The sequence below is a fragment of the Anarhichas minor genome, unplaced genomic scaffold (assembly GCF_050575085.1).
Source record: "Anarhichas minor isolate MPS153535 unplaced genomic scaffold, ASM5057508v1 ptg000006l, whole genome shotgun sequence".
NCBI lineage: Eukaryota > Metazoa > Chordata > Actinopteri > Perciformes > Anarhichadidae > Anarhichas > Anarhichas minor.
The window spans coordinates 2,708,241-2,733,565 of record NW_027466452.1 but is presented as its reverse complement, the minus strand read 5'-3'; the positions used below and the strand labels follow the sequence as shown (position 1 = coordinate 2,733,565).

The following is a 25,325-nucleotide window of genomic DNA, read 5'->3' as shown; positions in this document are numbered from 1 at the left end:
TCAAAAATGATGATCACTAACAAGTGGCTAAATGAGACTACAAAACGTTTTTACACCTGTCAATTACATTTGCACTTAAAAAATCATAAATGGTTTTCATTTGGTGTTCAAGATTATCTTGCTGAACAAAATGTGTAAGTATCATAAACGTTTGTTTGCCACATAGCATATTTTTCTGCATTAATACAAAATTCAATTGTAAAATCCCATCGTCTTTTTGTTGAGAGAACCAGTGTGGTGCTAACTTCCAGGTTTATCCTACAGAAATGCATCATCCCTGCAGCACTCTATGACCACAGATTACAAACTTAGTTCTGCTCTCATTTTCTCACTGTCAAATGCACATTTCCCTGTAGATGTGACCGCAAAAGCTTGCAGATCTAATTACTAAAATGAGGATATTGAAAAAAAAACATCCATGATGCGCGATGTGAATATTTGAGTGTCGGCATCAAAGAGACTGGCCATTTGTGTTGCAATAAAACTGCAGATATCGAGAGGCTTCCACTGGCCACAGTAACATCAGAAGAGCGCTAGCATGCTAGCTAGCCTCTGAGGAGAAAACACAGTTTCCTCTGGAGCAGCGAGGGGAACGTTTAAAAAAACACTGACTGGAACAGGGGGGCCGGTGAGTCTGCAGATGAATAGCAATGAAAACTCAACAGCATGTGACAATATCTTAAACTTAGATTTTCAAGAGTGTGAGATCACAAACATACATTTAACAGAGCACAAGATATTGGCTTCCTCGTAACTAAGCTTGCTTTGACCTTGAAAATTTAGATTTCATTTCCCCTTATCGTCTTCCTCAGCCTATTGCTGATTGGTTCATTTCTACCACCCAGTAATAGAGGGCAGGGTCAAAGAGCAAGTGCTGCCTTTACCCTCCTCTTATTCCTCGTCCTTCGTCCTTCTCTCCATCCATCTGCTCTGTACCACTCTGTACACTTGTACTAATCAACAGCAGAGCTGCAGTAGGTGCAAGACAGGGGGATTAAAGAGAGAAGTAGAAGAAGAGATGGAAGAATTAGAAATGCAGGACAGCCCCTTTCAGACATGCACTTTATTGTATAAAATATATGATCATTGAAGGTTTCCGTTACTGATGCAGCCTGTGACTTAAAGGGAGACATAACACGAAAAATAATCTTTTACTGCTTGTGCACACACATATTGGTTCTGGAGTGTCTACCAACGCACAAACTGTGATATAAGACGATCTAGTCATATTGTTTTGGGCTGCCTTGATCAAAAAGCATATGATTCAACAAGCCAATCAGAATTGACTCCCCTTCCTACGTCACCTGCAGGCTCATTACAATATGTTTTGCATATTTTTGTAGTTGTTTTGGTCTCTTTGTAGTCTTTCTGTGTTTCATTGTAGTCATTTTGAGTCTCTTCCTCGTTGGTATGTGTCTCTTTGAGTAACATTTTGTAGGTCAAGGCCAGGGGGGCCCTCAACACTTTGGGCCTGTGCCTAGTGGGCCCGTTCAGTAATCCATCCATGCTGTGTGGACAAATGGATTTCACAAAACAGGAGAACACACACGCAAACATACACTTCAAACTTAGTGACCTCACTAAGATCGTTTGGGACCACAGGCCGACTGTCACTACCGTATCAGTTAATGGCAATCATAATACAACTGAACTAAACTAAATCCCTCCAGGTCCAGAAATGGCTCCCTGAGGCTCAGGAAACATCAGCTTCCCTTGATGATGTCATTTCCCCCCTCTGTCAGAGTCGACCGACAACCAGCCTAACGTTGTGTCGCTGGGCAGAATACAAGTCATCTGTCATTGGCCAGTGATGCTAACGAAACCCAGATGTGGCACTCCTCTGGTTCCACCCGGCCCCACCCCCTTATCCTTTGTTGTCACGGCAATACAGTACCCAGAATCACGCTATTTGTTTTGGTTGTCCGGGTGATGGGTTCCTGTAGCTGAGATGAAAGAGGAGCTGGAGATGATGGGGAGAACAGGGACGGACAAACAAACTCACATGTACATGCACATACACACACTAATGACCTTATGGGCTGGCGGTCAGTTACAGTAGCAGTCTGACTTTGCATCAAGTTTGTGAACAAAACTGAAAAAGTGTAACACAATTCACTCCCTATCCATTTCATTGAAGAAGGGGACGCAACACTCTTTTGCTTTGAATCTGGTTGGACTTTGACATGTGAAATGGAGAGACTCTCTGATGTCAGTTTGAGAGAAGGGATGGGATTGACCTCTCATTCAGGAAGTGATTGTTTGTATCTTTGTTTATGTAACTGCATGGTCAAATAATTAACGAGCAATAAAAAGGGAAAAAAAGGAGGGAACGTGCAAGGACAAGGATAAAGTGTGCAATGAGCCAGATAATTAGCCTCCTCTGAAATGCTGCTGTCAACCAAAGTTTTGCAGTCTATAAACATAAGATGTGCCTCAGTTGGTTCTTGTCATGATCATAATTATGTTTTTTGGCTAAATGAAAGCTAAATAAAATGTTGGCTTTGAAAACATTTGCTGCTGTCATGCTGATTTGAAAGACATAACAACCTATGGTATATTTATTTTTTATTCTTGTATGTGCACGTCCTGTAATGACTTAAAACAGGTTTCCATTAATTTTCTACTTAAGTGTCCAACATTATATGTATACATAAATATTTCAATACACTTACGAATGCGCTATATTGTGTAAAAATGTTTGTATTTAAATAAAACAATAATTTGCTAAATAACTTAAGAAATTATTAAAACTCAAGTCGTTGTTATAAAAGGTTATTTCATCATTCTCATTTTACATGATCATTTTTTATTTTAAAATGCCCATTTCCAAAATGATAAGAGTTCATGTGTAAATGACCAGCTATTGCTAATGTTTGGGTTTATTACACAGTACAGCCTTTTTGTGATTCTGTTCCTTATGTTGGCCATGATGTTGCCATCAACGCATCCACATGTTGGTACAGAAAAGCCACGCCTCCTACCGCATCTCTTTGTTCTTACTATTTTGGTAAATGGCTGCCATCATATAATTTTGTCCATAACTTTGGAAGTAAAAAATGACTAAATTATTGAAAAGACAAATGAAAAAGACATACCTTTAACATACGCTAAAGTAAAAATATGAAGTACATTTCTCGCAGGCTTCACAATTCTGTCGGTAATCAATACAACAAAACTGTCCATCTGAAAAACACTTACTTTGGTCGCTAATTCAGGCACAAGTAACCAGCGTCGGATTAAAAACGTTGTCAATGAAAGCTTTGTGCAACTTTTAAATGCTGTTTGAAATACAAAACACAGCTTAAAACTGTAGTATTTTATGTTTTTTCTTCTTCTGCTCTGACACATGCCAGGGGTTTCACTGCCATGTTCACACAGCCTAAATAAAAAAAACATTTAGAATTTTGAATATGGAATGGGAACAGAGACCAATCCTTCATGAGAAGGTAAAGGTCGTTGGCTCTTGTTAAAAACATTACATACATGATCTCCAATTCAGTAGTGAGAAACAAGGAGAAAGTGATGTAAAAACGATGGCTTCAAGTCATGAATGAAATCTTGAGTTTATGTGTTTCTTTGGTAGTTTTCTAGACTTGTGAGCCAAAGTATAGTGAAAATATACAATCTTTTCCTCAATTTAAAGAGCTTTTTGTGAGCAGATAATTCCAAGTAATACAAATTGTAAGTTATTATGCTGCAATTTGGTATTCAGCAGTCTTGTAACCAGAGACATCTCTTGCTGCTTCTGTCTTGACAATCAAGGAGGAGGAGAAAAGTCGCTCAGCCAGGAAGACGATCCAGGAGATTCTCCCAAACAAGTCCATCAAAAAATTTGACCTGTTCTCCAACCAGAGGGTTCGTGTGGGATAAAAGCGTTCAGAGACGCTTTCTGAATTGGCTCAATGAATAGCTGCATGAGGAAGATCACCATAACTTACCGGAGAGAGTTGGAGGAAGGCGATGATGTTTACAGAAGTGAGGTATGCCACTGAAAACCATATTTATCGCTTTATTTTTTTTATTATTTTTTAATTCCCCAATGATGTCTCTCTGTGGGACACGCTCGTACTTTGCTGTTCTATCAAACAAATCGTCCTCTCTGGTGTTGCTTCCTTCATGGCTCTTCCGATGACCTGAGCTGAGACAGAACGTAGGAAGAGGTAGAAGTCGATCCAACGGGACCTTCCGAGGCAGAGTGCGAAGACATTTCTGGACGCTCACTGGGAGGTGCAGAGGTACCGGAAGGAGGCGCGAAACACAAGGAAGAGGAACGCTACAAGAAATGGGCGCCAGAACATGGCCCGGCGTTCCCACCTCCTCCCCAGAGCAGCCCAAGAGAAAAATGAGCTAGAGATCAATCAGCTTCAGAGGGTCTGGTGAGTGTTTAGATACTCACCAGACCCCCAGAGAAAAAGTGGACTAAATCACCGTGACGTCACCCATTGGTTTATGGACTGCCATTTTAAAGCCTCAAGATCGACATTTTTACTTTTTTTGGCCGTCATCATCTTGGTTTTTTTTGCAACCAGAGGTGATTTAAGAGGGTGGAGCTATACAACCAAATGCTAAATAAGACATTTTTTGGCGACTAAATTGTTACAATTAACTTTCATGAAGTGAAAAGACACTGTTAAAGGGTTAAGGTTCTATGACGAAAACATTTTTAGATTCCAATGTACGGATTTAAAGGACCACCATCATCATGTCATGTCTTTCCTGTCCATACCTGTCAAAGCTAACCACTTCCTGTCAGGGTCAGGTAACCAATGGAAACATGGCAGTTGACAAGGAAAGTCTCTCTGCCTCTCTCTCTCGCAAACACACCCTGCACACACTTTCACATCCAAATCTTTCACCAGTTACTCTCCCTGACATCAAGCTAAGTAATCTCAGTTGCACACACACACTGATTAATGCACGGTGACCCGCCTGCACTGCGACACTGCCAAGGGGCGAGGTAAGCACGGCATGTCGTGGGCCAATCCAAAAGCAATTGCTGCTTTCAAGAGAAAACAACCATGTGTTTGTGGGATGCTGGATGTTTTTGGCTGAGGAGGGAAACCAAGCCCACTGACAAACACCGCCACCGCTCACGAACCCTGACGTCACAACGACAGACCAGAAGGTAGAAGAGGGCGATGACCTTTTGTTATTGGATATTAGTTTGGTCTAATGTTTGCAGCGGCATTGCTCTTTAGATATATATGAATGCATCAGGGCAGCTAATATTAGAACATTTCTTCCCCTTTAGTCCTGCATAGTCATGTGAACTAAACACACGGCTAAATGAAATATTAACAATTCAAAAAGATACTTCTTGTATCATTTCATTGAAACTGGAATTTCCATGAACATAATTTTGTTTCTGTAGTGAACCTGATACTGGATCAACATCCTCATACATGATACACCAAAAAGTCTCTCCTCATTTTTCGTGTGTTTTCCTGAAAAGTCCAACAACACAATTCATGCTCGTTACATGCATACAGTCTTTTCAAAATGAACTTCTGTCTTTGCAAGAAACAACTAAGTTCAGTTTAGGCAACAAAACTACTTAGTTTGGTTTAAAAAAAAAATTTAGGATAAGATCTTAAAATAGTTGGTTAGGTATGAAGGTATATTTGTGTCTTTATTACGCAAACAAAAAAGCAAATTTCTCGCACTGCAATCAAAAATCAAGTTTCTAAGTGAAAATATATAAACTGAGAATAATTTATTTGTTAGTTTTGCTTATGAAACTAGAATTTTTGGTTAAAAAAATAAAATCTTTGGTTAAAAAAATAAAATCTTTGGTTAAAAACAAAACAATCTTTGGTTGAAAAAAAATATCTTTGGTTGAAAAAAAAAGCTTTGGTTTCAAAACGAAAAGCTTTGGTTTTGAAACCAAAAGCTGAGTTGGGTGTAGTGGGCGGGGCATACGCTGCTGAATGTACCAGGAGTTTCTATTGGTCGGTTTGACTTGTCTCTCGGTATCTGCATCATCTAAACAGTGGGGCTACATGTCAACACAGCAGCCCTCCATGTCGTTCTTAAAAAGAGACTCCACGACACTAACAACATGAGAACAAAGTGAAGTGCTGCTATATTTAAAATAATTTTGACAAAACAGAGCAGTCAACTTACCTCCATGTCACCGTAACCTCCCGTCTGTGTTTAGATGATGCAGATGATGCTTTTTTTTTCAACCAAAGATATTTTTTTTTCAATTAACTGCAATTAACGTTGACTTCTTGTTTCACATGGTGCCGAATATCAGTCTCCTGGATAAAGAATATATATATATTTTTGCTGTCTTTAAACTTCCCTGTTCAAGATTACATGGATAACATACAAATTCATTTTGTGGCATATCTACTATTTACGCCGCATTCATTTTCATAGGTTTACTACGAACGCTGTATGAGAACAGCCTGGGCAGATGCAGGTTCAATCAAAACCTGACTGGTTTGGACTAACAGCTAAATTATCCACCCACTCTCATGAAGTAGCAGGTGTCTGCAGTGTGTGTGTTGTCCAGAGCTCTCAGATATTCTTAATTTGTGGAGTTCTTATTATTAAAGCAGCCACGTAACATCCTTAATCTTGTGTAATTGTAGCCCTGCAGTAGCCCTGCAGATTCATGAATTTAGCAGCAGAGTTAGGCCATGTCCATACTACTCCGTTTTTACTCCGTTTTTGCTACGTTTACACTGAGCGGCCACACTACGCCGCAGTTTTGGAGCACCCTAAATGGATAACCCTAATTTGCGTGTGGACGGTCGGATACGGATGTGTTTAGAAAAAATGACGCCCACACCCGTGTTCGCTACTGGATTGGTTATTAGCAGCCATGACGTCTCCGTCCCTGATTCGTCACACTCACTATCACGTGACCCGTACCCGGAAGAAAACAAACAGGCAGGGCGACCAGCGATTCATTTCAACATGGATAACTAATTTCACAACAGCTAGCAGCTGTTGTGCAGTAAAAGTCTGCATTTCTGTGGAGGAAGCAGCTGTTATTGGAGCGATTAGCGAGCGGCGTGACCAGCGGCGTCATCAGCCCAATGGAGCGGCCAAGCCACAGTTAGCCGTAAATGCTATTCAGAGCTACGAGTGAGAACAACAACAGTTAGTGCCTCGTTGTTTTTAGATTCTAATGAGAAGACACGCTGCTTCGTTTTACTTCTTCCGTTTGGTAGCCTTGAGAGACCTTAGTCTGTAAGTATTTCTTTATGAAGCATGAAAAGATGTACGAAGATATATTCAATTCGCTCTTTTAGTATAGCATTTGTGTTGTATTAAATGCTAATCGCGGTTAGCATTTCTCCATTGGCGGTAATGTTAAAATTAGCTTAGAAGCTAGCTAGTCGGACATGTTACATGATGTTCAGAGCTACGAGTGAGCACAGACAACAACAACACAGAGGAAACGAGTGAGAGACGTGTGTTGATGACATTTATGGACCATAATCTATTAAACGTTTACGTGTAAGTGTTGATTTTAAAGTAAATTTGATGTGAGAGAGAGAGAGAGAGAGAGATAGACCCGCAGCGCTATAACTAAGTCTGAAAAATAAAACTTCTAAAACTTTCCACGAACTGTGTCTGTTTGAATTTATAGAGGAATATTTTAGAGGAAGATCTTAAGTATCAAATACAACCTTTCATTATTGAAGACTACTTTATTACTTTGTCGTATTTTTTTAAAACTCAGCAACCAATCTACTTCCTGTTTACACCGTCACGCACATGCCCAGTGTACGTTAGTGGTTACGTGCTGCCCGTCTTCGAAGGTTGCCGTGTGGATGCAGATCAATTCGAGAATGATGCTGAAACGGCCGTGTGGACGGAGATCGTTTTTATTTGACAAATATGCTTCCAAGTAGAAACGGAATAGTATGGATGTAGCCTTAGCCACCTGTGAAAGTCTCTAGTAGCACTGACAGGTTTGTAAACCACAGATTGCATTGTGTCAATGGTCTCAGGTCAAACTAACTGGTCTAAACAAAAGGCCAAAGAGCCTCTCAACATTATGCCCCGAAACAACCCCCCCTCTCCTCTCTTTTAATAAATCAGCAGATGCTGTCCTACATCCTCCTCCCCTGTAAGGAGGGCTGGATTAGTGGAAGGGTCGGCCACATTTGAAATATTTGGCTTCCTGGTGGAGCAAGGAAACACTTTTTCCCTCTTTTAATATAAAAAAAATCATACTTTTGTCTCTGCCAGTTGTAAGACTGAGATCATGTGTTTGGTTGTGTTTTCGTCAGTCTGTCTGCAGCTATCTCGCATAATACTTGACTCATTAGTCTAATATTTTCTGTGCTCAGTTGTGGCTGAATGCTCAAGGACCTCTCGTGGTGCAGTGATTCACACTTTTTGAAAAAAAAATTGTATTGACTGTTTTATACCGTCATTGACTGCTGACTCTTCACTCCTCTTAAGCAGCAGGTAGTGATCAACAACTGCTTCACTAGCAAAAGGCATTTCTGGCCATCTGCTCGGCTAGAAAAGAGCTTCACCTAGCCTGGCTCAGGCCTCATTTTGGCCTTTGTCATGGCTGACAAACTAACATCCAAAGAAAAGTTTGGTCTTATTTTAAACCGGAGCTTCTGCAGATCAATTCCATAACTGATATTTTATGATCCACTTAAGTTTGTATCAGACTCAGTCTAGTCATCCAGTTTTTTGTTTTTATTATATTTCCATTTTATTGAGGCCCCATAGTCCTCTTACATTAAAGCTGTTATGAGGATCTTTCATTTTGTGTCGATTTTGGCAGTCTCCCTGGACAAAGACGGTTGTGTTTCTAAGTCCCTTTAGATCCAGCGGCACACCAACAACCAAAAAACGTACAAAATGACACATTGTAGCACAATACAGCATATGTGTATAAGTGACGGGTGTTTCGTTTGGAGTTGGCGTTTAAGCTCGCTTGGGACCATGGCACTGTTGGATAGCTTTTCCCCACACACCAAGCATAACGGAGTCGGTGCAGTCAGATCCCTGGTGAAAGTAAATCCAAACGAAAGATAACTTTTGCTGTATTGCCTTGAGCTCATCATTTTTTCTTTATTTTGACCACCACTTATACGAGGCTTTTCATCTGTGTTAGAGTTTTGTCCAGGGCCCAGTTCAGAGGTTACACTTTTTTCCTTTTCAAATATTTCTCCATTGCTGTTCGTCTTGTCACCACAACCCCTCCCATTATTTATTTCTGTCTTAAATTAACAAGGTCATTATTGCGCTACCTACTGCCACCCACTGGCATGGAAGAGTATTTCATTACTTAGCCAGCCACTATATTGCTCGCTCAGATGCTCAACAACAATGGCAATTATTTGCAGCAACTAAAATATATTTTTGGACCGATTAAGTGAAATTGGACTTTTTCCCAGGGCACACCAGACGATCTGTCACGGCTTGGTTAAAAATCACTGCTTTAGAAAACCACTCATTTTTCTTTAATTTGTTTCATAACCAGTTTAAAGTTCCTTGTAGTAACTTTAATTCACAAGGGTTATAAAGCCATGCAGTGTGCAACGCTTTATTTACAAAAACTGCTGCAAACATCCATTGCACTTTCTTAGAAGATGTTCTAATTATTTCATACTACAAAAAAGGTTTTCTTTTTCCAGCTCAGACAAAAACAAAAAGTTTCACAGCAGCCTGATTTTCTTCAAAGTCAAAGATCACAAAAGAAAGTTTGGTTTCTGTGTTCATTTTCCCCCAAAAAATAAAAGGCACTAAGGTTATCAAAAATGTTGGTGAGTTATTATGTTCTAGTGGAGAGTTTCTGATATTTAACATTCCCGAAACAGTTAACTTTAGTAGATGTTTCATTTGAAATTATGATAACTACATAACACTAATTCAAAATAAAAGTCAGGTCAACCCGGGGGTAGTTATAATTAAAAGACCAGGATTTGTTTGTGGACTTAATTTAGAAATGAGATAATTTTAGTGCTGCTGATTTTCTTTCAGTTTTCAGATTAGTTTTAATGGTCTCATTGCTCCTTTCTTTTAAGAGTTTTTAAGACTCTAAGAGTCTTTCATCCATGTCATGCAAAATTATCCTGAAGAGCCCTGTGGAGGGCTGGGGCACTGAGATATTGGGTTGCAGACGAATATGCACAGATAAAACCCAAAGGGACTCTTGACCCCATGTCTCTTGCCTCACCATCCACAAAGTGCCCTCTGAGAATGTTTTCACTGAGGCCTTTTGACCCCAGTCTTTGGTCTGCCGTCACCTCCGTTTAGAGTCTGATGAGGTAATGTGGAGGAGGACGTACCCTAGAATCAAAAGCCTTCTCTCTGATACTTGGCACTGACAGACCCCCTTTCACTCTGCATCGTTCCTTAAAACGGAAAAGTTGAAGGCACACACTTGACCTGGCAGTGTTCATGATGTCCCTGATGGCAAGAAAGAAAAAGATGAGAAACACTGATAATGTTAGACCAGGGCTAAGTGAATCTGAAAGATCTTTGAGTGTTAAAGATCGGCTTCTCTTAAAGCACTACAGCCAAACTGAGTCTGGAGAGAATATAATAATGTCAACACACAGTTTCTCCTGCATGAGCCTGAATTGAAGTTCCGTGATGACAATGAAAATAATTTAGTTGTTTAAATTATTTTTTTAAAGGAAAAGAAAGAAAAAATTGCTCCTCGCAATAAATAATTCTATAACTGTTCATTGATGCCACAGCGGGCGGGTCTGATCTCAGTGGGAGGTACACCGGGCTGCTTTAAAATGGCAAGCGGGGGAAGTTGTGGCGCTCACAAATAGTGAGAGAGGAGCACGAAGCGAGGCTGAAGGGAGTGGGGTTGACAAGCAGGAGTAAACAGTGGACTAAGATACCGGGGTCGGGCTCCCGGTCTGCTGCTGTGGAATATACGACCAACATCTGGCCCGCACAGGGGATGTACCGGAGGAGCCGGCAGATGCTCCGGGAACATGTTTAACTGTGTCTCCAACAGCGTGGTGAGTAACAAGATATAGAAAGTGTCCGACTTCAAAAAGATTTGACTATAATAATATAATAATAATAAATAGTAGCCCTACTCATATCACAGCATATCTGAACTAAATAGACTGAATTCATTCATTCTGAAAAAGTTATTTCCGCAATTGAATTATTAGACTATGATTATTTTCGTATAAATCCACCATGCAAAAAAACCCTCTTATGGAGGATTGTATAGGGCTATTTTTTCAAGTTATTTACATTTTTTTATTATTATTTTGTGCCAATGAAAAGGTGTAAATCTGTGTGAAAATCATTTAAACATCTGCTCTTACCCCACTTACCAATATTCCATTGTGTAACCGAAACATAATACAGTGAAACCATGTTGGTCCAAATCATAAATGAGACATTAACAATTCATTTTAGATGCCAAAACAACAAAACAAAAATACAGGGCCAATGCGTGCAGGATTTATTATTTAGTTTTATCCATTATTTGGTTTACACATTATTATATTCCGATCTCTTTTGATGAGAGGTCAATCCAAAATGTGCTTAGGCCGACCTGCATTAGTATATTCACATTATTTATCCAACATCCAATAAAAGCAGCTGAACATTACAAAATGATAATTATTCCAATAGCTATATTTGGCCCAAAATGTAATGTGAAGGGTGCAGAATGTGAGCCAATTATAAAATTGTGATTTTATCTAAATTTGTGCTTTTATTATTGTTATTCCGATTGATACTACTACTACTTATATTACTAATAATAATGATCACGTATTATGATTTCCATTAGCGTTATTATTTAGTTTTTATTATTTATTTTCATTTGAACAGATAAAAGGCAGCATTGATATGTGACCAGAGTTTCTCAGGTGGAACTCCTCTCGTTAAAAACGTGTGTTTAGGTGAACACACCGGGCCGTCTCTGACACAAAGCCAGAGGTAAAGACTCGTCAGTGCCCAGCTGATGGCTCCTAATCATGAACACAATTAGTCAGAATCATATTCAGCTGTGCGCGAGGCCGGTTTCCCCGAGAAGGATTAGCTAATTGTGCACATGGACACTTCGTTACGGCTTCCATTGCAAAGTGAATCGTGGACCAGTCCGGTCCACGTCTGCAGCGTCCCACTCCGACATACGGCAGCACATAAATAAAAATAAAGACACACAAAAAAATTCCTCCAAAAAAGTTTGAGCGAGTATTTTGTTTTGGGTGGGTCACCTTTATTAGCGCGTGGGCTTATGACCGGTTGTCATGGAAATATGAACGGGACTGTGGCACCTTGGTCGTCATTGTGTCTCGAGCATCATTCCGGACTCGCCAACACAATGTCGGAGGATGAGAGGAGACCTGCGGAGGATGTTTTCACTCAGCTGCAACAAGGAAACATTTATGTCGACACAGTAGGTGTTTCACTTCCTAACCTGCTACTTATTCTTTCTGAAGTCTCTCAGCTTGTAGACGTTGTGTGAAGGGTCGAAATGTAGCTCGCGCGCACTTCAAAGTGGCGCTAAATAAAGCCACGGGGCAGAACATTTAGCCTTTTATAAAAGCATATATTATGCTAGCCAAACTACACTGTTTTATGTTCACACGTCTCATAAGTCGGACCCTTGTTTTATTTGAGTGAACTTTCGTCAAACTCAACGACGCGCTGAATTATTTGTGATATGTATTTTATGAAATTATATTTATTTTACTCTAACACGGTTAAACGCTGAGTGTGGTGAGTGACATTGTCAGACTGTTTGCTTCTGACAGGGTTCCTCTGGGCCTGAGGATATTTTCGAGGAGGATTCCTACTCTCCGTCCTCCCTCTCCCCGTCCTCCTCGGCCTCCGTCCGCACTGTGGGCTCCCTTCAGGGGAAGACCCTGTGCACCTCCTGCGGCCAGGATATAGTGGACAGATACCTCCTCAAGGTCAGACGCGCACATAAATATGAATAAACAAATATATGTATATACTGTATGGCAAGATGTGATTGAAAACAAAATTAGGCCAAGGTAAACTTGGCCTAAAAAATCAGTGTGTCACTTTACTTTAGGATATTTGTTTTAATTAAATAGACTCTTTTTGCTAAGTGTACATTATTCCACCCTACATAGATATTATTTTCTTCTTAAAAGTAAGAATAATGTAGGCTGAGGCTCCTGGTAAGGCAAACAGTTTTTTTTTGGGGTATTTTGAACAATTGTTTTATATATTTTACAGTTAGTCTTTAATTGAGGAATAAGCTATCTGAATTTTAAAACTACAAAATTATACACCAGACTACTCAAATCCTGCAGTCTATGCTATGCACTCATAGTTACATTCCTTGATAAGCATATTAGCATATAGGCTAAGTAGCTCGTGACAACATTGTGGTGAATAACCAGTAGGATCATCTGAAATTGCAATAACTAAAATAAATGCATTGTGAAGAATGTGAGCATCCTCTATTGCCATCAGTTATAAAACACACCATTAAGGGATGTGTAAAATGTCACTTGTAAGTTATATCATGTTACATTTTTTTCTCCATCTCAGGTGAACAACTTGTGCTGGCACGTGCGCTGCCTCTCGTGCAGTGTTTGTAACACATCGCTGGGGCGACACGTGAGCTGCTACATCAAGGACAGACAGGTGTTCTGCAAACTGGACTACTTCAGGTGAGTCAGTCCTGACACACTTTTATCTCCATGACCTTCCTTTATAAATAAGCATCATGTAAGAAAAGACAGAGGGTTTGTGAGGGTTCTTGACTAAACATTATAATACCTGACCAGATCATTTAAGAGATGAACAGTTACATCTGAAAATGAGCTTTTCATACAGTCTGTAAAAAATAGTTTAGTAAATATGTGCTTTTCAGCTCTGTGGACAAAACACAGAGGAAGGAAAATATTTAGTGTGCACATGTTCTGTCAACAAACACAAGGACGGTGTGCTCTGTGTTTGAGGTGAAGATCACTGAATTGAATTCAAGCATCATTTCTATATTCTGAACTTATCCCATCCTGAATGTCTGGGACTCAATGACAACATGCAAAGAAAGAAAACATCGTCCTTCAATCGTTCAATTTGTTGGATCTGAATCTGATAGATGGATAACCCTCAATCTAGAAATTTGCTTCTTTTTTTTGTGCACAGACTGTTTTGAACATAGCTTTTATTTAGTTTTTTATTTTATTTTGACTAACCGTTAAGAGGAGTCTCTCAATAGAGTGTACATGCACATTACTCCCAGAGCCCACGGAGGCCGAGAAGAGCTTTAACAAAGACTGAGCTCTGAGGAGAAACGGGAGGCTCAACATAAGGAGGACACGGGTATCTGTGTCTCCGAGAGCAGACAAGAGAAAAGGCTGCACAGCTTTATCACCCGGGGGAAATGAATATTATCGCTCCAAAATACAAAGGATTGGTTAATTTTGCGATTTTGGGCTATTTTGCTTCCATGAAATCTCTTCCTTCAGACTAGTGTAAGAAAATATGCAAATTACACTATCTCCATTTGTGTCTGTAGATTTCTCCTAAATTCACCAAAAGTTACCGTTAGTTAATACATCATTTGCATATTAAAACATATCATTTCAGAAAACTGAAATATTTATGTAATTTCACAACTTGTATCTTTTAAAGGCCGTTTCTCTAAATTAGATTTTTCTTAGAGTCTGAGCCAGAAATCTCCTCTTCAGTAGCTCTTACATATTATTATTAATATTACTACAGCATTAATATATCATTAATGATATATATATTTTTTTAGTGGCTGTATTTTCTGATTTCTGGACCGATAAGAGAGATCCAAAATTCCCTCTGTGAAAACCTTTGACTCTAATACGTCAAAAAAAATAAAACAATCATTTTGAACCTGGCTTCAATGTTCAGATGTGTTTTTTTGGAAATGTATGCAAGTTAGTACATATTAAAAAGGATCATGTCTCATTTGCATTTTTAAACATAACATATCAGAAGACTTGTAATACAACAAATAATTGTGTTAATGTAGGTAATAAAGTGGTGAAGCTTTATGGTGATATCTATTCGTTTAAATATTTCCCCTATTGACCTGTAGCAGGGTGAGAGTGAGACTTGCTCAGAACATCTCCCTAAAGACTGATCACTTGATGATACCATCACTGATCAATAACCTGATCACATCTCAAACCAAAGCTGAGGGACTGTTCCACGTCTTTGTTCAGGAGGTATGGGACCCGCTGCGCCCGTTGTGGCCGTAACATCCACTCCAGCGACTGGGTGCGTCGGGCTCGAGGCAGCACCTTCCACCTGACTTGTTTCTCCTGCACCTCCTGTAAGCGCCAGCTGTCCACCGGGGAGGAATGCGGACTGCTGGAGAACAGGGTCTTCTGCCGGCCCCACTATGACATCATGATGGAGAACATCAAACGCACTAAAGAAAATGGTGAGTAAAGGGATGGGTAACAAGGGACTGGTTAAGCGATGGTAGACAAAAGTCAGAAGATTGATTCTAAATAGAATATAACTTAATGTTAAGAGTTCACAGATCTCATTAATCAACCCACTGTGGCTATGTGCAGGGGGCAGCTTTGATACCAAATACTCGAGTATGTGCCAGTGCTTTGGAAGACGCCCACAGGAGAAAGCTCTTCTGAAACAGGGCCCATATTTCCAACATGTCAAATGACCCTTGTTGCACATCTTGTCTTCAAGAGCAACCCAAAGTAGACGATGAGGAGGCAGAGAAAGACGAGTCCAGCACCATGACCAGACCTGCTAAGAGGGCCAGGACCAGCTTCACTGTGGACCAGTTACAGGTACGGCCGAACCGTGTGGCTCAACTTGTCTGCTGCTGTGATTACTGGGCTATTTCTCTTCTGACTGCAGTGCAGGTGGGAAAGAAATAGTGGAGCAACAACTATTTTGGACAGACCAGAAAATTACACAATTGTTAACAAGTTGACATGATGCGCTGTTTCACATTTTCCATACAGTTTAACACAGGTGGTAATAGACCCTTCACACAGCAGCTGATCTTGATAAGTCACAGCAGGATAAACAGGTGTTAGTGATTAAATGAATTATGCTCCCATTGCATGTAGTGTATCACAGCCGTTCTAGTGAGCCAGCGTGCATTGTACTGGAACACTGACCCACCTAAATGCAACAGGGCTATTATTAAAGTTATTAGTCAGTTACACCTGTGAAAGTTACCAATGCAATGAGCACACAGCTACTTAGAATGATATCAATTTCTAAGTTTTTCAGTACCACACTTTTATCTGCTGCCAGCAGGTGGGGCTGCTTTGCCCCACTTGGCACTGATGCTATGATTAGTAGGGATATCCAGTATTCCACCTCGGTATCACATCTGTTCATCTCACTGATAGACTGTATTTCAGCAAGCTGCACACCCAGGTGAATGTCTCAAAACAGAGTTAAAATGAGAGTGAATGTTTGACTTAGATTAGTTGACTTCAAATGAACACTATGTTGCTCTGTTACTGCTGAATGTGTACATATGTGAGTGTATTCAAAGTGAATGTATGGGCCAGTAACATTTGGTCACTAGTTCTGATGTTGTCTGCCCTCTAGTCTACATTGTATTTAAACACAGACTGAACTCTCAGTGCAGGCGTCTATTCTAATCTCTTACTACCAACATTATCAAACTCAACAAAACATTGAACCATGTTAACGTGTTCCCCTCTGTCATCTCTACATGTGTAGGTGATGCAGACTCAGTTTACTAAAGATAACAACCCAGACGCCCAGACTCTGCAGAAACTGGCAGAGAGGACCAGTCTCAGCCGCAGGGTTATTCAGGTAAAGCCTCTCACTAGTGAACACCAAAACATTTGATGGAGAAATCAACTTGGGATAAACTTGGGCAAGAATGATAGCTTTGTACGGTGAAGCTGCAGGACTCAGGAGTCAAATCTTGCAACCAGGCTCTAAATCCAGTTATCAGTCTGTTCTCCCTGTTCAGGTTTGGTTTCAGAACTGTCGAGCTCGTCAAAAGAAATACATCAGCCCAAATTCTGCCTCCTCCCTGATGACATCGTTTGCTCTTGGCCAGCTGACGCCACCTTTGATGGAGGACCTGCAATACACAACCTATATTTCCCCAGACGCACCCCTCCTCACCACACTGACTTATATGGATGGTGAGAAACAAAGCTTTTTAGCCCAGTGCTAACAATATGAATCCTCAATAAAAGAGCTGTGTATAGTCTGTACGGCTGCCAGGTGAAAGCCTACCTAAAGGAATCACAGAAAATAAATGTTTATTAAAAACATGTAGTTATTGTCACAGAAATAACATTCTGATTTGAAGTAACAGTCTCTCAATTGCATTCATCATTCATCATTCTTTTGACTCCCTTAGTCCAAAGTCCAGACCCACTTTTGCTTCAGCCACTCATGTCCCATTCGCTGACACAACTGCCAGTCAGCCATGCCTGAGCTAGAGCCCGCCTCTAGACAACAGAAGACAATGATTGGCTGATGATGAGACTCTCAACTGTGCAAAAATAACAGCAGTTAATCTAATCAATTCATTACATTTTCACTGCCTAATGTGAGAGCAGACACTGACTTAATTTCATCGGTTCACACAGAGATTCACAGAAGACAATGAAAGTGTGAATGAAACTTTTGTTAATATGTATATGTTGTGCATTTCTTTGTTTAATTTATTTAGAGAAAAATGATGATATGGCACTTTGTCAGAGAAAAGATGTAAAACTGAGTACGAATTTGTTTTCAGTTAAGTGTTTATTTAAGGATTTCTTTGAGGATAATGAAATTGTCAGTTGGGCACTCTCAAGAGAGACAGACATGCGTGGGTCCTCCTGTATAAAGACCACTTCAGGAACAGCTTCCACTGCAAATGAAAACCAGTGGAGATCACACTTGTTGTGTTACTGACAGAGAAATGTGTAGAAAGACCTCATGCATACTGTCCTTTAAATACATCCACATATCTTATTTAGGAAAAAACAAGATTATTACAAGCAATGCAACGTTTATATGTTTCCTTAGAGTGGGAATGTTCTAGAAGCCATATATGAAGTGCACACTGGGAAAGATGGACCTTCACATTAGATGTTTGACATACGGGACATTAAAGTCTGTGGCTGCAACACAAAGCTTTGTTTGATGTGATGAGCTTTCTTTCCTGGATCCACTGGCGTTCCTCAGAGATGTGTGAGCGATGGAATGTTTCTAGTGTGACAAGCTTCTGAGGAGGAACTCTTGTTCTTGTTCTCTCCACTTATCTGACAGTTATAGTCACTTCTTCTGCAGATTCAGACTTTATTATCAGAACGTCGATAATGATGCAAGCTGTTAAATTAGTTCATTTTTTTTAGTTTGACAAGCTCTCAACTTTGAAATGCTGCTTACATTTTCTGCATTTGTAGTTATAATAATATAGTCTATACATATAATCATAGAACTGCTCTGTCAGGAGCCATTCTGCTGCATAACAATAACTACATATTGATAATACCTTGACATGCAACACGTCTCCTGGGAGATTTATGCATATTAAAGTCTGCTTAACCATCAAAAGTGTAACTTTTGAATAAAGACAATGAAAGATTTCCTATACTGCCAAAAATAAAAACAAAACTCTTTCTCTTGAATTAGAAACGAATCATGTATTTTGATGATTAAATTAATTAAAATCTTGACTGATCCCACCATATCTTCTGCATACTTCATGACAGAATTCTGGTTTGTCCTTAAATGATATATAATATGTTAAATGTTTGACGAAGATGTTAATGAGGATGTTATTGTTAAAACATAGTGTTTAAATTGTAAATCATTTTAAAGATTGCCATCTCTGGCCAATTTGTCAGCATTAAAGTTACACTCTCACAGTAATGACTTAAAGTAAATATATATAATTATTATTCATTTAGATTACTGTGTTTTAGAGTAATTCTAATGATTGGATTATTAAGGAAACACTTTCAGGCCTTTGATCTTATAAAGACTATTAAAACCTTCGGGTGATATTGTGTCCGTTCAGCTTCTGAATGGTTTCCAAACTGCTTTTCGATGCTTTTTCAACTTTCCTACTGGTGACAAATCTCCAATTCTTGGGCATGCGTATTTGCACATGGCATAACACCTGCTCTTATATGGTGTTTAGGGGGCGTGTACCTATGCTGATGATAAACAATGTGCCAACAGTAAATTAAGAGCCACACTCTCCAGGAAAGCTGTCCAGAATGCTTCTTTGTGCAGAAAAGCTTGAGGGAAGTCTCTGCAAACTCAACTATCCACAAACCTAAACACCTTTGTGCTGTTTACTTCAGAGTCAGTGGCCAGGGTCTCTCCTGAATTAGAAAAGTCAACTCACTAGGTCTCTGATTGCATTCTCTCTTATCCTTCAGAGGTCTTGGGGTACATCCCAAGTCTCTTAATTGCATCCCTGCTTCCCTCACTTGCGTCCTTTCCTTGCGTCTTAGGGTACATCCCAAGTCTCTTAATTGTCATTTCCTTGCTCCTCGATCCTCGCTTGAACCGGAAGTTGTTCTGCACCGCCATATTGACGGCCGTCCCAAAGCTCTTATTTAGCTCGGAGGAGCGAGGATCGAGGAGAGAGGAGAGAGGAGGGATCTCCGAGGAGCCATGAGCGAGGACCCACGAGAACAGACCTGTGGGCGACTGTGGCTAAGTGGATAGCAGGGCTGTCTTTCAATCAGAGGGTCGGCGGTTCAATCTAGCTAGTCGCATGTTGATGTGTCCTTGAGCAAGACACTTAACCCCAAAATTGCTCCCGTAGCTGTGCCTACGGTGTAGAAATGTGATAGACTCTGAATTGTAAGTCGCTTTGGATAAAAGTGTCTGCTAAATGACTGTAATGTAATGTAATGTAATGTAACAGCCTTCCAGGAAGTCTTTTAACGGCCGACACGCCCCCTCATTGTTCATCTGTGTGATTGGACGCTGCAGCCGATCGGACTGATACGATTTTTTTCAACATGTAAACAGTGAAGACGGATCGCAGATTAAACTCGAGCTTTATATTTGATTAGTTTTCTGATTCAACATCTGGTTTAAATAAATGTTCATTGTAGATCTAAACAACAAAAGGACCACAAACAACTTTCTTCATTTATTAGAAAGATTTGTGTTTTCATGAGCTGACATTTCCCTCAATAACTTTCATTATGGATACAATTAAAGTCAGAGAGAGCTGGATAAACTAAACCCTTTATATATATATATATATATATATATATATATATATATATATATATATATATATATATATATATATATATATATATATATATATATATAGAGAGAGAGAGACAGATGTAAGTGCGCACATATTTAAACAAGGAAGTCCCACTGACGGTGGATTGCTTGTCTTTTTCCAGACAATGTTTCATTAGAATGACAAACCTTCCATGATCACATTGGACTTAGATAGGATAAGTACATATTTGACAGCACCTACACTTTTAGAAAGGAAGTCATTTGAACTAATCTGTGCATATTCTTTTGTGACAGCTACGATGTGTTTAGCCTAGCGTAGCACAAAACTGCTAGCATGCTTTCAAAACTACTTTCACTTTAAAACCCATTTATATGGTAATAATATTCCAAAGAGAGATGGTTAATAGAATATTCTTTAGAATTTACTCAGATTATATTTTAACTGACCTACTTTTGAACTTTTACACAAGAGAGACACATGTTCAGATCAGAGCGCAAAGTTTATTCAGTTGTGAGGAAGTGAAACTTAGTCAGTCGTCACTGAGAGAAGAAAATGGCGCAGAAAGGAGTTCAGCTGGACCAGAAAACCATCTCTTGTTCCATCTGTCTGGATCTACTGAAGGATCCGGTGACTATTCCCTGTGGACACAGCTACTGCATGAACTGTATTAAAACACACTAGGATGAAGAGGAGGAGAAGAAACTCCTCAGCTGCCCTCAGTGTAGGCAGACCTTCACACCGAGGCCTGTCCTGCTGAAAAGCACCATGTTAGCAGATTTAGTGGAGCAACTGAAGAAGACTGGACTCCAAGCTGCTCCTGCTGATCACTGCTATGCTGGACCTGAAGATGTGTCCTGTGATGTCTGCACTGGGAGGAAACTGAAAGCCTTCAAGTCTTGTCTGCAATGTTTGATATCTTACTGTGAGAAACACCTTCAGCCTCATTATGAATCAGCTCCATTAAAGAAACACAAGCTGGTGGACCCCTCCAACAAGCTCCAGGAGAACATCTGCTCTCATCATGGTGAGGTGATGAAGATCTTCTGTCGTACTGATCAGCAGTGTATCTGTTATCTCTGCTCTGTGGAGGAACATAAAGGCCACGACACAGTCTCAGCTGCAGCAGAAAGAACTGAGAGGCAGAGAGAGCTGGAGGTGAGTCGACTAAACATCCAGCAGAGAATCCAGGACAGAGAGAAAGATGTGAAGCTGCTTCAACAGGTGGTGGAGGACATCAATCTCTCTGCTGATAAAGCAGTGGAGGACAATGAGAAGATCTTCACTGAGCTGATCCGTCTCATGGAGAAAAGAAGCTCCGATATGAAGCAGCAGGTCAGATCCCAGCAGAGAACTGAAGCGAGTCGAGTCAAAGAGCTTCAGGAGAAGCTGGAGCAGGAGATCACTGAGCTGAAGAGGAACGACGCTGAGCTGCAGAAGCTCTCACACACAGAGGATCTCAACCAGTTTCTACACAACTACCCCTCACTGTCTACAGACTCATCCAGCATCAAGATCAGTCCTTTGGGCATTAATATGTTATAATAACAGTTATAACTTTTTGTACAACAGTTTCCAAACTCCCGTCTCAGGTCCTCTGTCCTCCAGAGTAGGAGTGTACCTGGATCACAAAGCAGGTATTCTGTCCTTCTACAGCGTCTCTGAAACCATGACTCTCCTCCACAGAGTCCAGACCACATTCACTCAGCCTCTCTATGCTGGACTATTGTTTTTTTTGTGTGAAGACTCTGCTGAGTTCTGTAAACTGAAATAGACAGAAGTCATTTAAGGGTTAAACTCTGTTTGAACTCTTCAACTCATTTTGTCTCCATGTTTGTTGCTGACAGCTGATTGTCTGCCCCCCCCCCCCTTATGAGCTTCACCTGTCCCTCGTTATTTCCCTCCTTTACCTGTTTACGAGTCTGTGCTCGCAATGATTTTAGATATTTTAGAGTTTTGATTCGTATGTATCTGCCAGCTGTTTCTGCCTGTGTTTTAGAATCTCAGTTTTTAGGCTTTTTGCTTAATCAAAGCATTTTCTTTCTATCAGCCCATCGGAATCTGCATTTGAGCCCTGCCTACATACATCAAGCTAGTCCTTTTGATTATCGTATCTCCTTTACTCTTGTTCCTAATGTATTATTAGTGACCGCCTAAGATCTGATGCTATTGTAACAATTCAAGTTATGGCTACATTATAAGTTAACACTTATAATGATACTATGTTTATAAAAAAAACAACTAAAGAACCAAAAGAAGTAATACAAATTCATCTGACCCCTGTCTCTCTCTCCCTCTCTGTGTCTCTCTCTATCATACAGTCATTCAGGTCTTAGATATTTTTAGAGGACTTTTCCCCTCTCACCCCCCCTCCCCCCCATTTCAAATTAAAAGCCCCACAGAATGAATTCTAACTGGAATGCTTGTGATGAAGCCTCTCATTTTAGTGTCAAACATTATGATTCTGTCTCCTCTCCCCCTCTCTCACCCACCCAGTCCCACCCTTTCAAAATAAAAGCCCCACAAATACAAGATTCAATCCAAGAGTATGAATCTAAAATGCAGAAAAGAGAGTAGCGCTATCTCAATTGAACCTGAATGACACTACCGGTAACATCGGCGTGTGTATATATTGCGATTTCTTCGGGCAGTAGAAGCCACACTGTCAAAATTTCTTTAGGAATTTTCTAGTTCAGTGTGGCTTTGTGGCACAGGCAGTAAGTCTGTTTCAGATTTTATAATGGGTGTGTATTGCGCGGCTCGTTAAGAGCTAGAGTGAGAGCATAACTGTCAGAGTGGAGCGGAGCAGGAGAATATTCTGTGATTTTTCCAAACAAATTGCTCTAGCTCCCACAATGTTTACTCTTTATACACCATTTTTGGCCAAAAAGCTTGGAAATGTTGTGCTGTCGCACACAGATGTCTGTGGAATCCAACGGACTTACACATTTGGCTCAAAGAGCCACAGAGCAACATGAACTCCAACCAACTGCTCCATTAGACTCCATGTTAAATCTGACCACTCATTTCTCAAAGAAAGCAGACGGTACCAGTTTTGCATATTGCGCTTGAGCTCACATTTTTAAGACCACAAACATAAAAACACATCTCCGCGTTTGCCAGAGTCTTATCTCTCTGACGGTATCCATATTTTATTGATTAGTCTCATGGTTTTGGTATAGAGGGCATATGTTTGACAGGTAGTTTTGTTGGAAATCACTGTTCACTCTAATCTCTCTTAATTAGCCTCTAACACACAGGTGCTCCAATCACCAACATGCACCCAAGCACACAGGTGTTTATATGAGCTCATTAGTGATGTTGATAAACACACAGAGGCACTGAGACACACACGCACATACACTCCTCTCCCTCTATCTCTCTCTGTGTGTCTCTCTCTCATACAGTCATTCAGGTCTTGGAGACTTTTAGAGGACCCCCCCCCCCCCCATTTTAAAATAAAAGCCTATAACTGTCTATCTGCCTGTCTCTCTCTCCCACTCACTCAGTCCATCTAACTGTCTGTCTGCCCGTCTCACTCAGCCTCTCTCTCCTCTCTGTCTATTTTTCTGTCTGTCTCTCTCTCCCTCTCTGTGTCTCTCTCTATCATACAGTCATTCAGGTCTTAGATATTTTTAGAGGACTCCCCCCCCCCCCATCCCACCATTTCAAATTAAAAGCCCCACAGAATGAATTCTAACTGGAATGCTTGTGATGAAGCCTCTCAATTTAGTGCCAAACATTATGATTCTGTCTCCTCTCCCCCTCTCTCACCCACCCAGTCCCACCCTTTCAAAATAAAAGCCCCACAAATACAAGATTCAATCCAAGAGTATGAATCTAAAATGCAGAAAAGAGAGTAGCGCTATCTCAATTGAACCTGAATGACACTACCGGTAACATTGGCGTGTGTATATATTGCGATTTCTTCGGGCAGTAGAAGCCACACTGTCAAAATTTCTTTAGGAATTTTCTAGTTCTTATTTGACAGCCATCTATGGCCCCCACAGCCTGTGTGTTAGGACGGTGTTAGGACTGGTGAAGAAGATGACCTTAGATTTGCGTCAAGAAATCTCCTCGGCAATCCTGTGCACAACTCTGAAAATGGTGGACTTTGGAACATCAAAAGCCTGTGCCGTCACCCGGTAAGACACCCCATGGGCAGTCAAAACACAGAAATAAAGCCCTCTAAATGATCAGCCATGATGATCCCTCTGCTGCGGCAAAATGTTTATGAGACCGTTGAAGGCCTCTCTTAAAACCCTAAAGAGAATCCTCATGTCTCATTCCACATTCATGGACATCCTGAGGCACATGGCTGTTCAGCCTGGCATAGTGTGTGCACTGGTATGTCTAGATTTACTCAGAAACATTACATTAACAAGGATTATTTTGACAGAAACGGGTAAATTTATTATTTGAATTAGAATTACCTCCTTTCCACACTATAAGGCAAGAGCCTACAAGACACTCAAATCGGGCAGTCGATGTCTCCCTCCTAGGTCGCAAAAACAATAAAACATTTTAAATAAAAATTCTCACTCACTCACACACCTAACCATCTCTCTTCTACCCTTCAGGGTTCTGGTAATCTGGCACTCTCCCTCAGCTTTTTCTTCCTTTCTGGCAATTTCTTTCTCTGTGCTCTCTTCTCTCTTTCACTGAGGTTTGACACTTTCTTTTTTCTTCCTTCTACTCTGTACTCTCTCCAGCGATCCTTCTCTTTTTTGAGGTATTGCTGCCATCTTTCAAGGTCTGCATCCCGACGTGCCCTGTAGCACCGCTGCTGTACTGGAGTGCCAGGGGACCAATACACGCATGCCATTTTAACAAATATTTCAAAAGTATATAACAAACACATTCATAATCAATTAATGACAAACACCAACCCATGCTGGATACACTATTTATCTCGCCCTCTTAACGTCTTAACTGTGTCTCCAGCCTGTTACTGAGCAAAACAGTATCAGGCTGGATGGTAACAGGGGCCACATTTTATGCTAAAGTTAACAACTCATGTGATGAAAAACAAGCTAGCACTTTGTGACAACCGAGCAAGATTTTTAGTACGTTTATTAACCTTATTTTCAAAATTATCAAAAATGAATGCTTTCCATTATAGATAAGTAGGGTGGACTTGTTATGGTTTATGACATCATTCAAG

The 25,325-nt window shown here is 40.3% G+C and overlaps 1 protein-coding gene and 1 pseudogene across 1 annotated transcript; both read left to right on the top strand.

Moving 5' to 3' along the window:
- The first annotated feature begins 12,223 nt into the window (after positions 1 to 12,223).
- On the top strand, positions 12,224 to 17,388 carry LOC142933901 (LIM/homeobox protein Lhx8-like). Its single transcript, XM_076078193.1, has 8 exons — positions 12,224 to 12,364; positions 12,723 to 12,881; positions 13,492 to 13,613; positions 15,147 to 15,367; positions 15,637 to 15,740; positions 16,654 to 16,749; positions 16,913 to 17,090; positions 17,312 to 17,388. The coding sequence occupies exons 1-8, from the start codon at positions 12,224 to 12,226 to the stop codon at positions 17,386 to 17,388; spliced, it is 1,098 nt and encodes a 365-aa protein (XP_075934308.1).
- A 3,328-nt stretch (positions 17,389 to 20,716) lies between these two features.
- LOC142934070 (E3 ubiquitin/ISG15 ligase TRIM25-like) lies at positions 20,717 to 24,310 on the top strand (annotated as a pseudogene).
- Positions 24,311 to 25,325: the final 1,015 nt, after the last annotated feature.

Excerpts from the sequence above, each read along its gene's own strand:
- LOC142933901 (XM_076078193.1), top strand. The coding sequence starts at position 12,224 with ATGAACGGGACTGTGGCACCTTGGTCGTCATTGTGTCTCGAGCATCAT. Across the intron at positions 13,614-15,146 it reads TGCAAACTGGACTACTTCAG|GAGGTATGGGACCCGCTGCG; the intron begins GTGAGTCAGTCC and ends GTCTTTGTTCAG. Across the intron at positions 15,368-15,636 it reads CAAACGCACTAAAGAAAATG|AGCAACCCAAAGTAGACGAT; the intron begins GTGAGTAAAGGG and ends CTTGTCTTCAAG.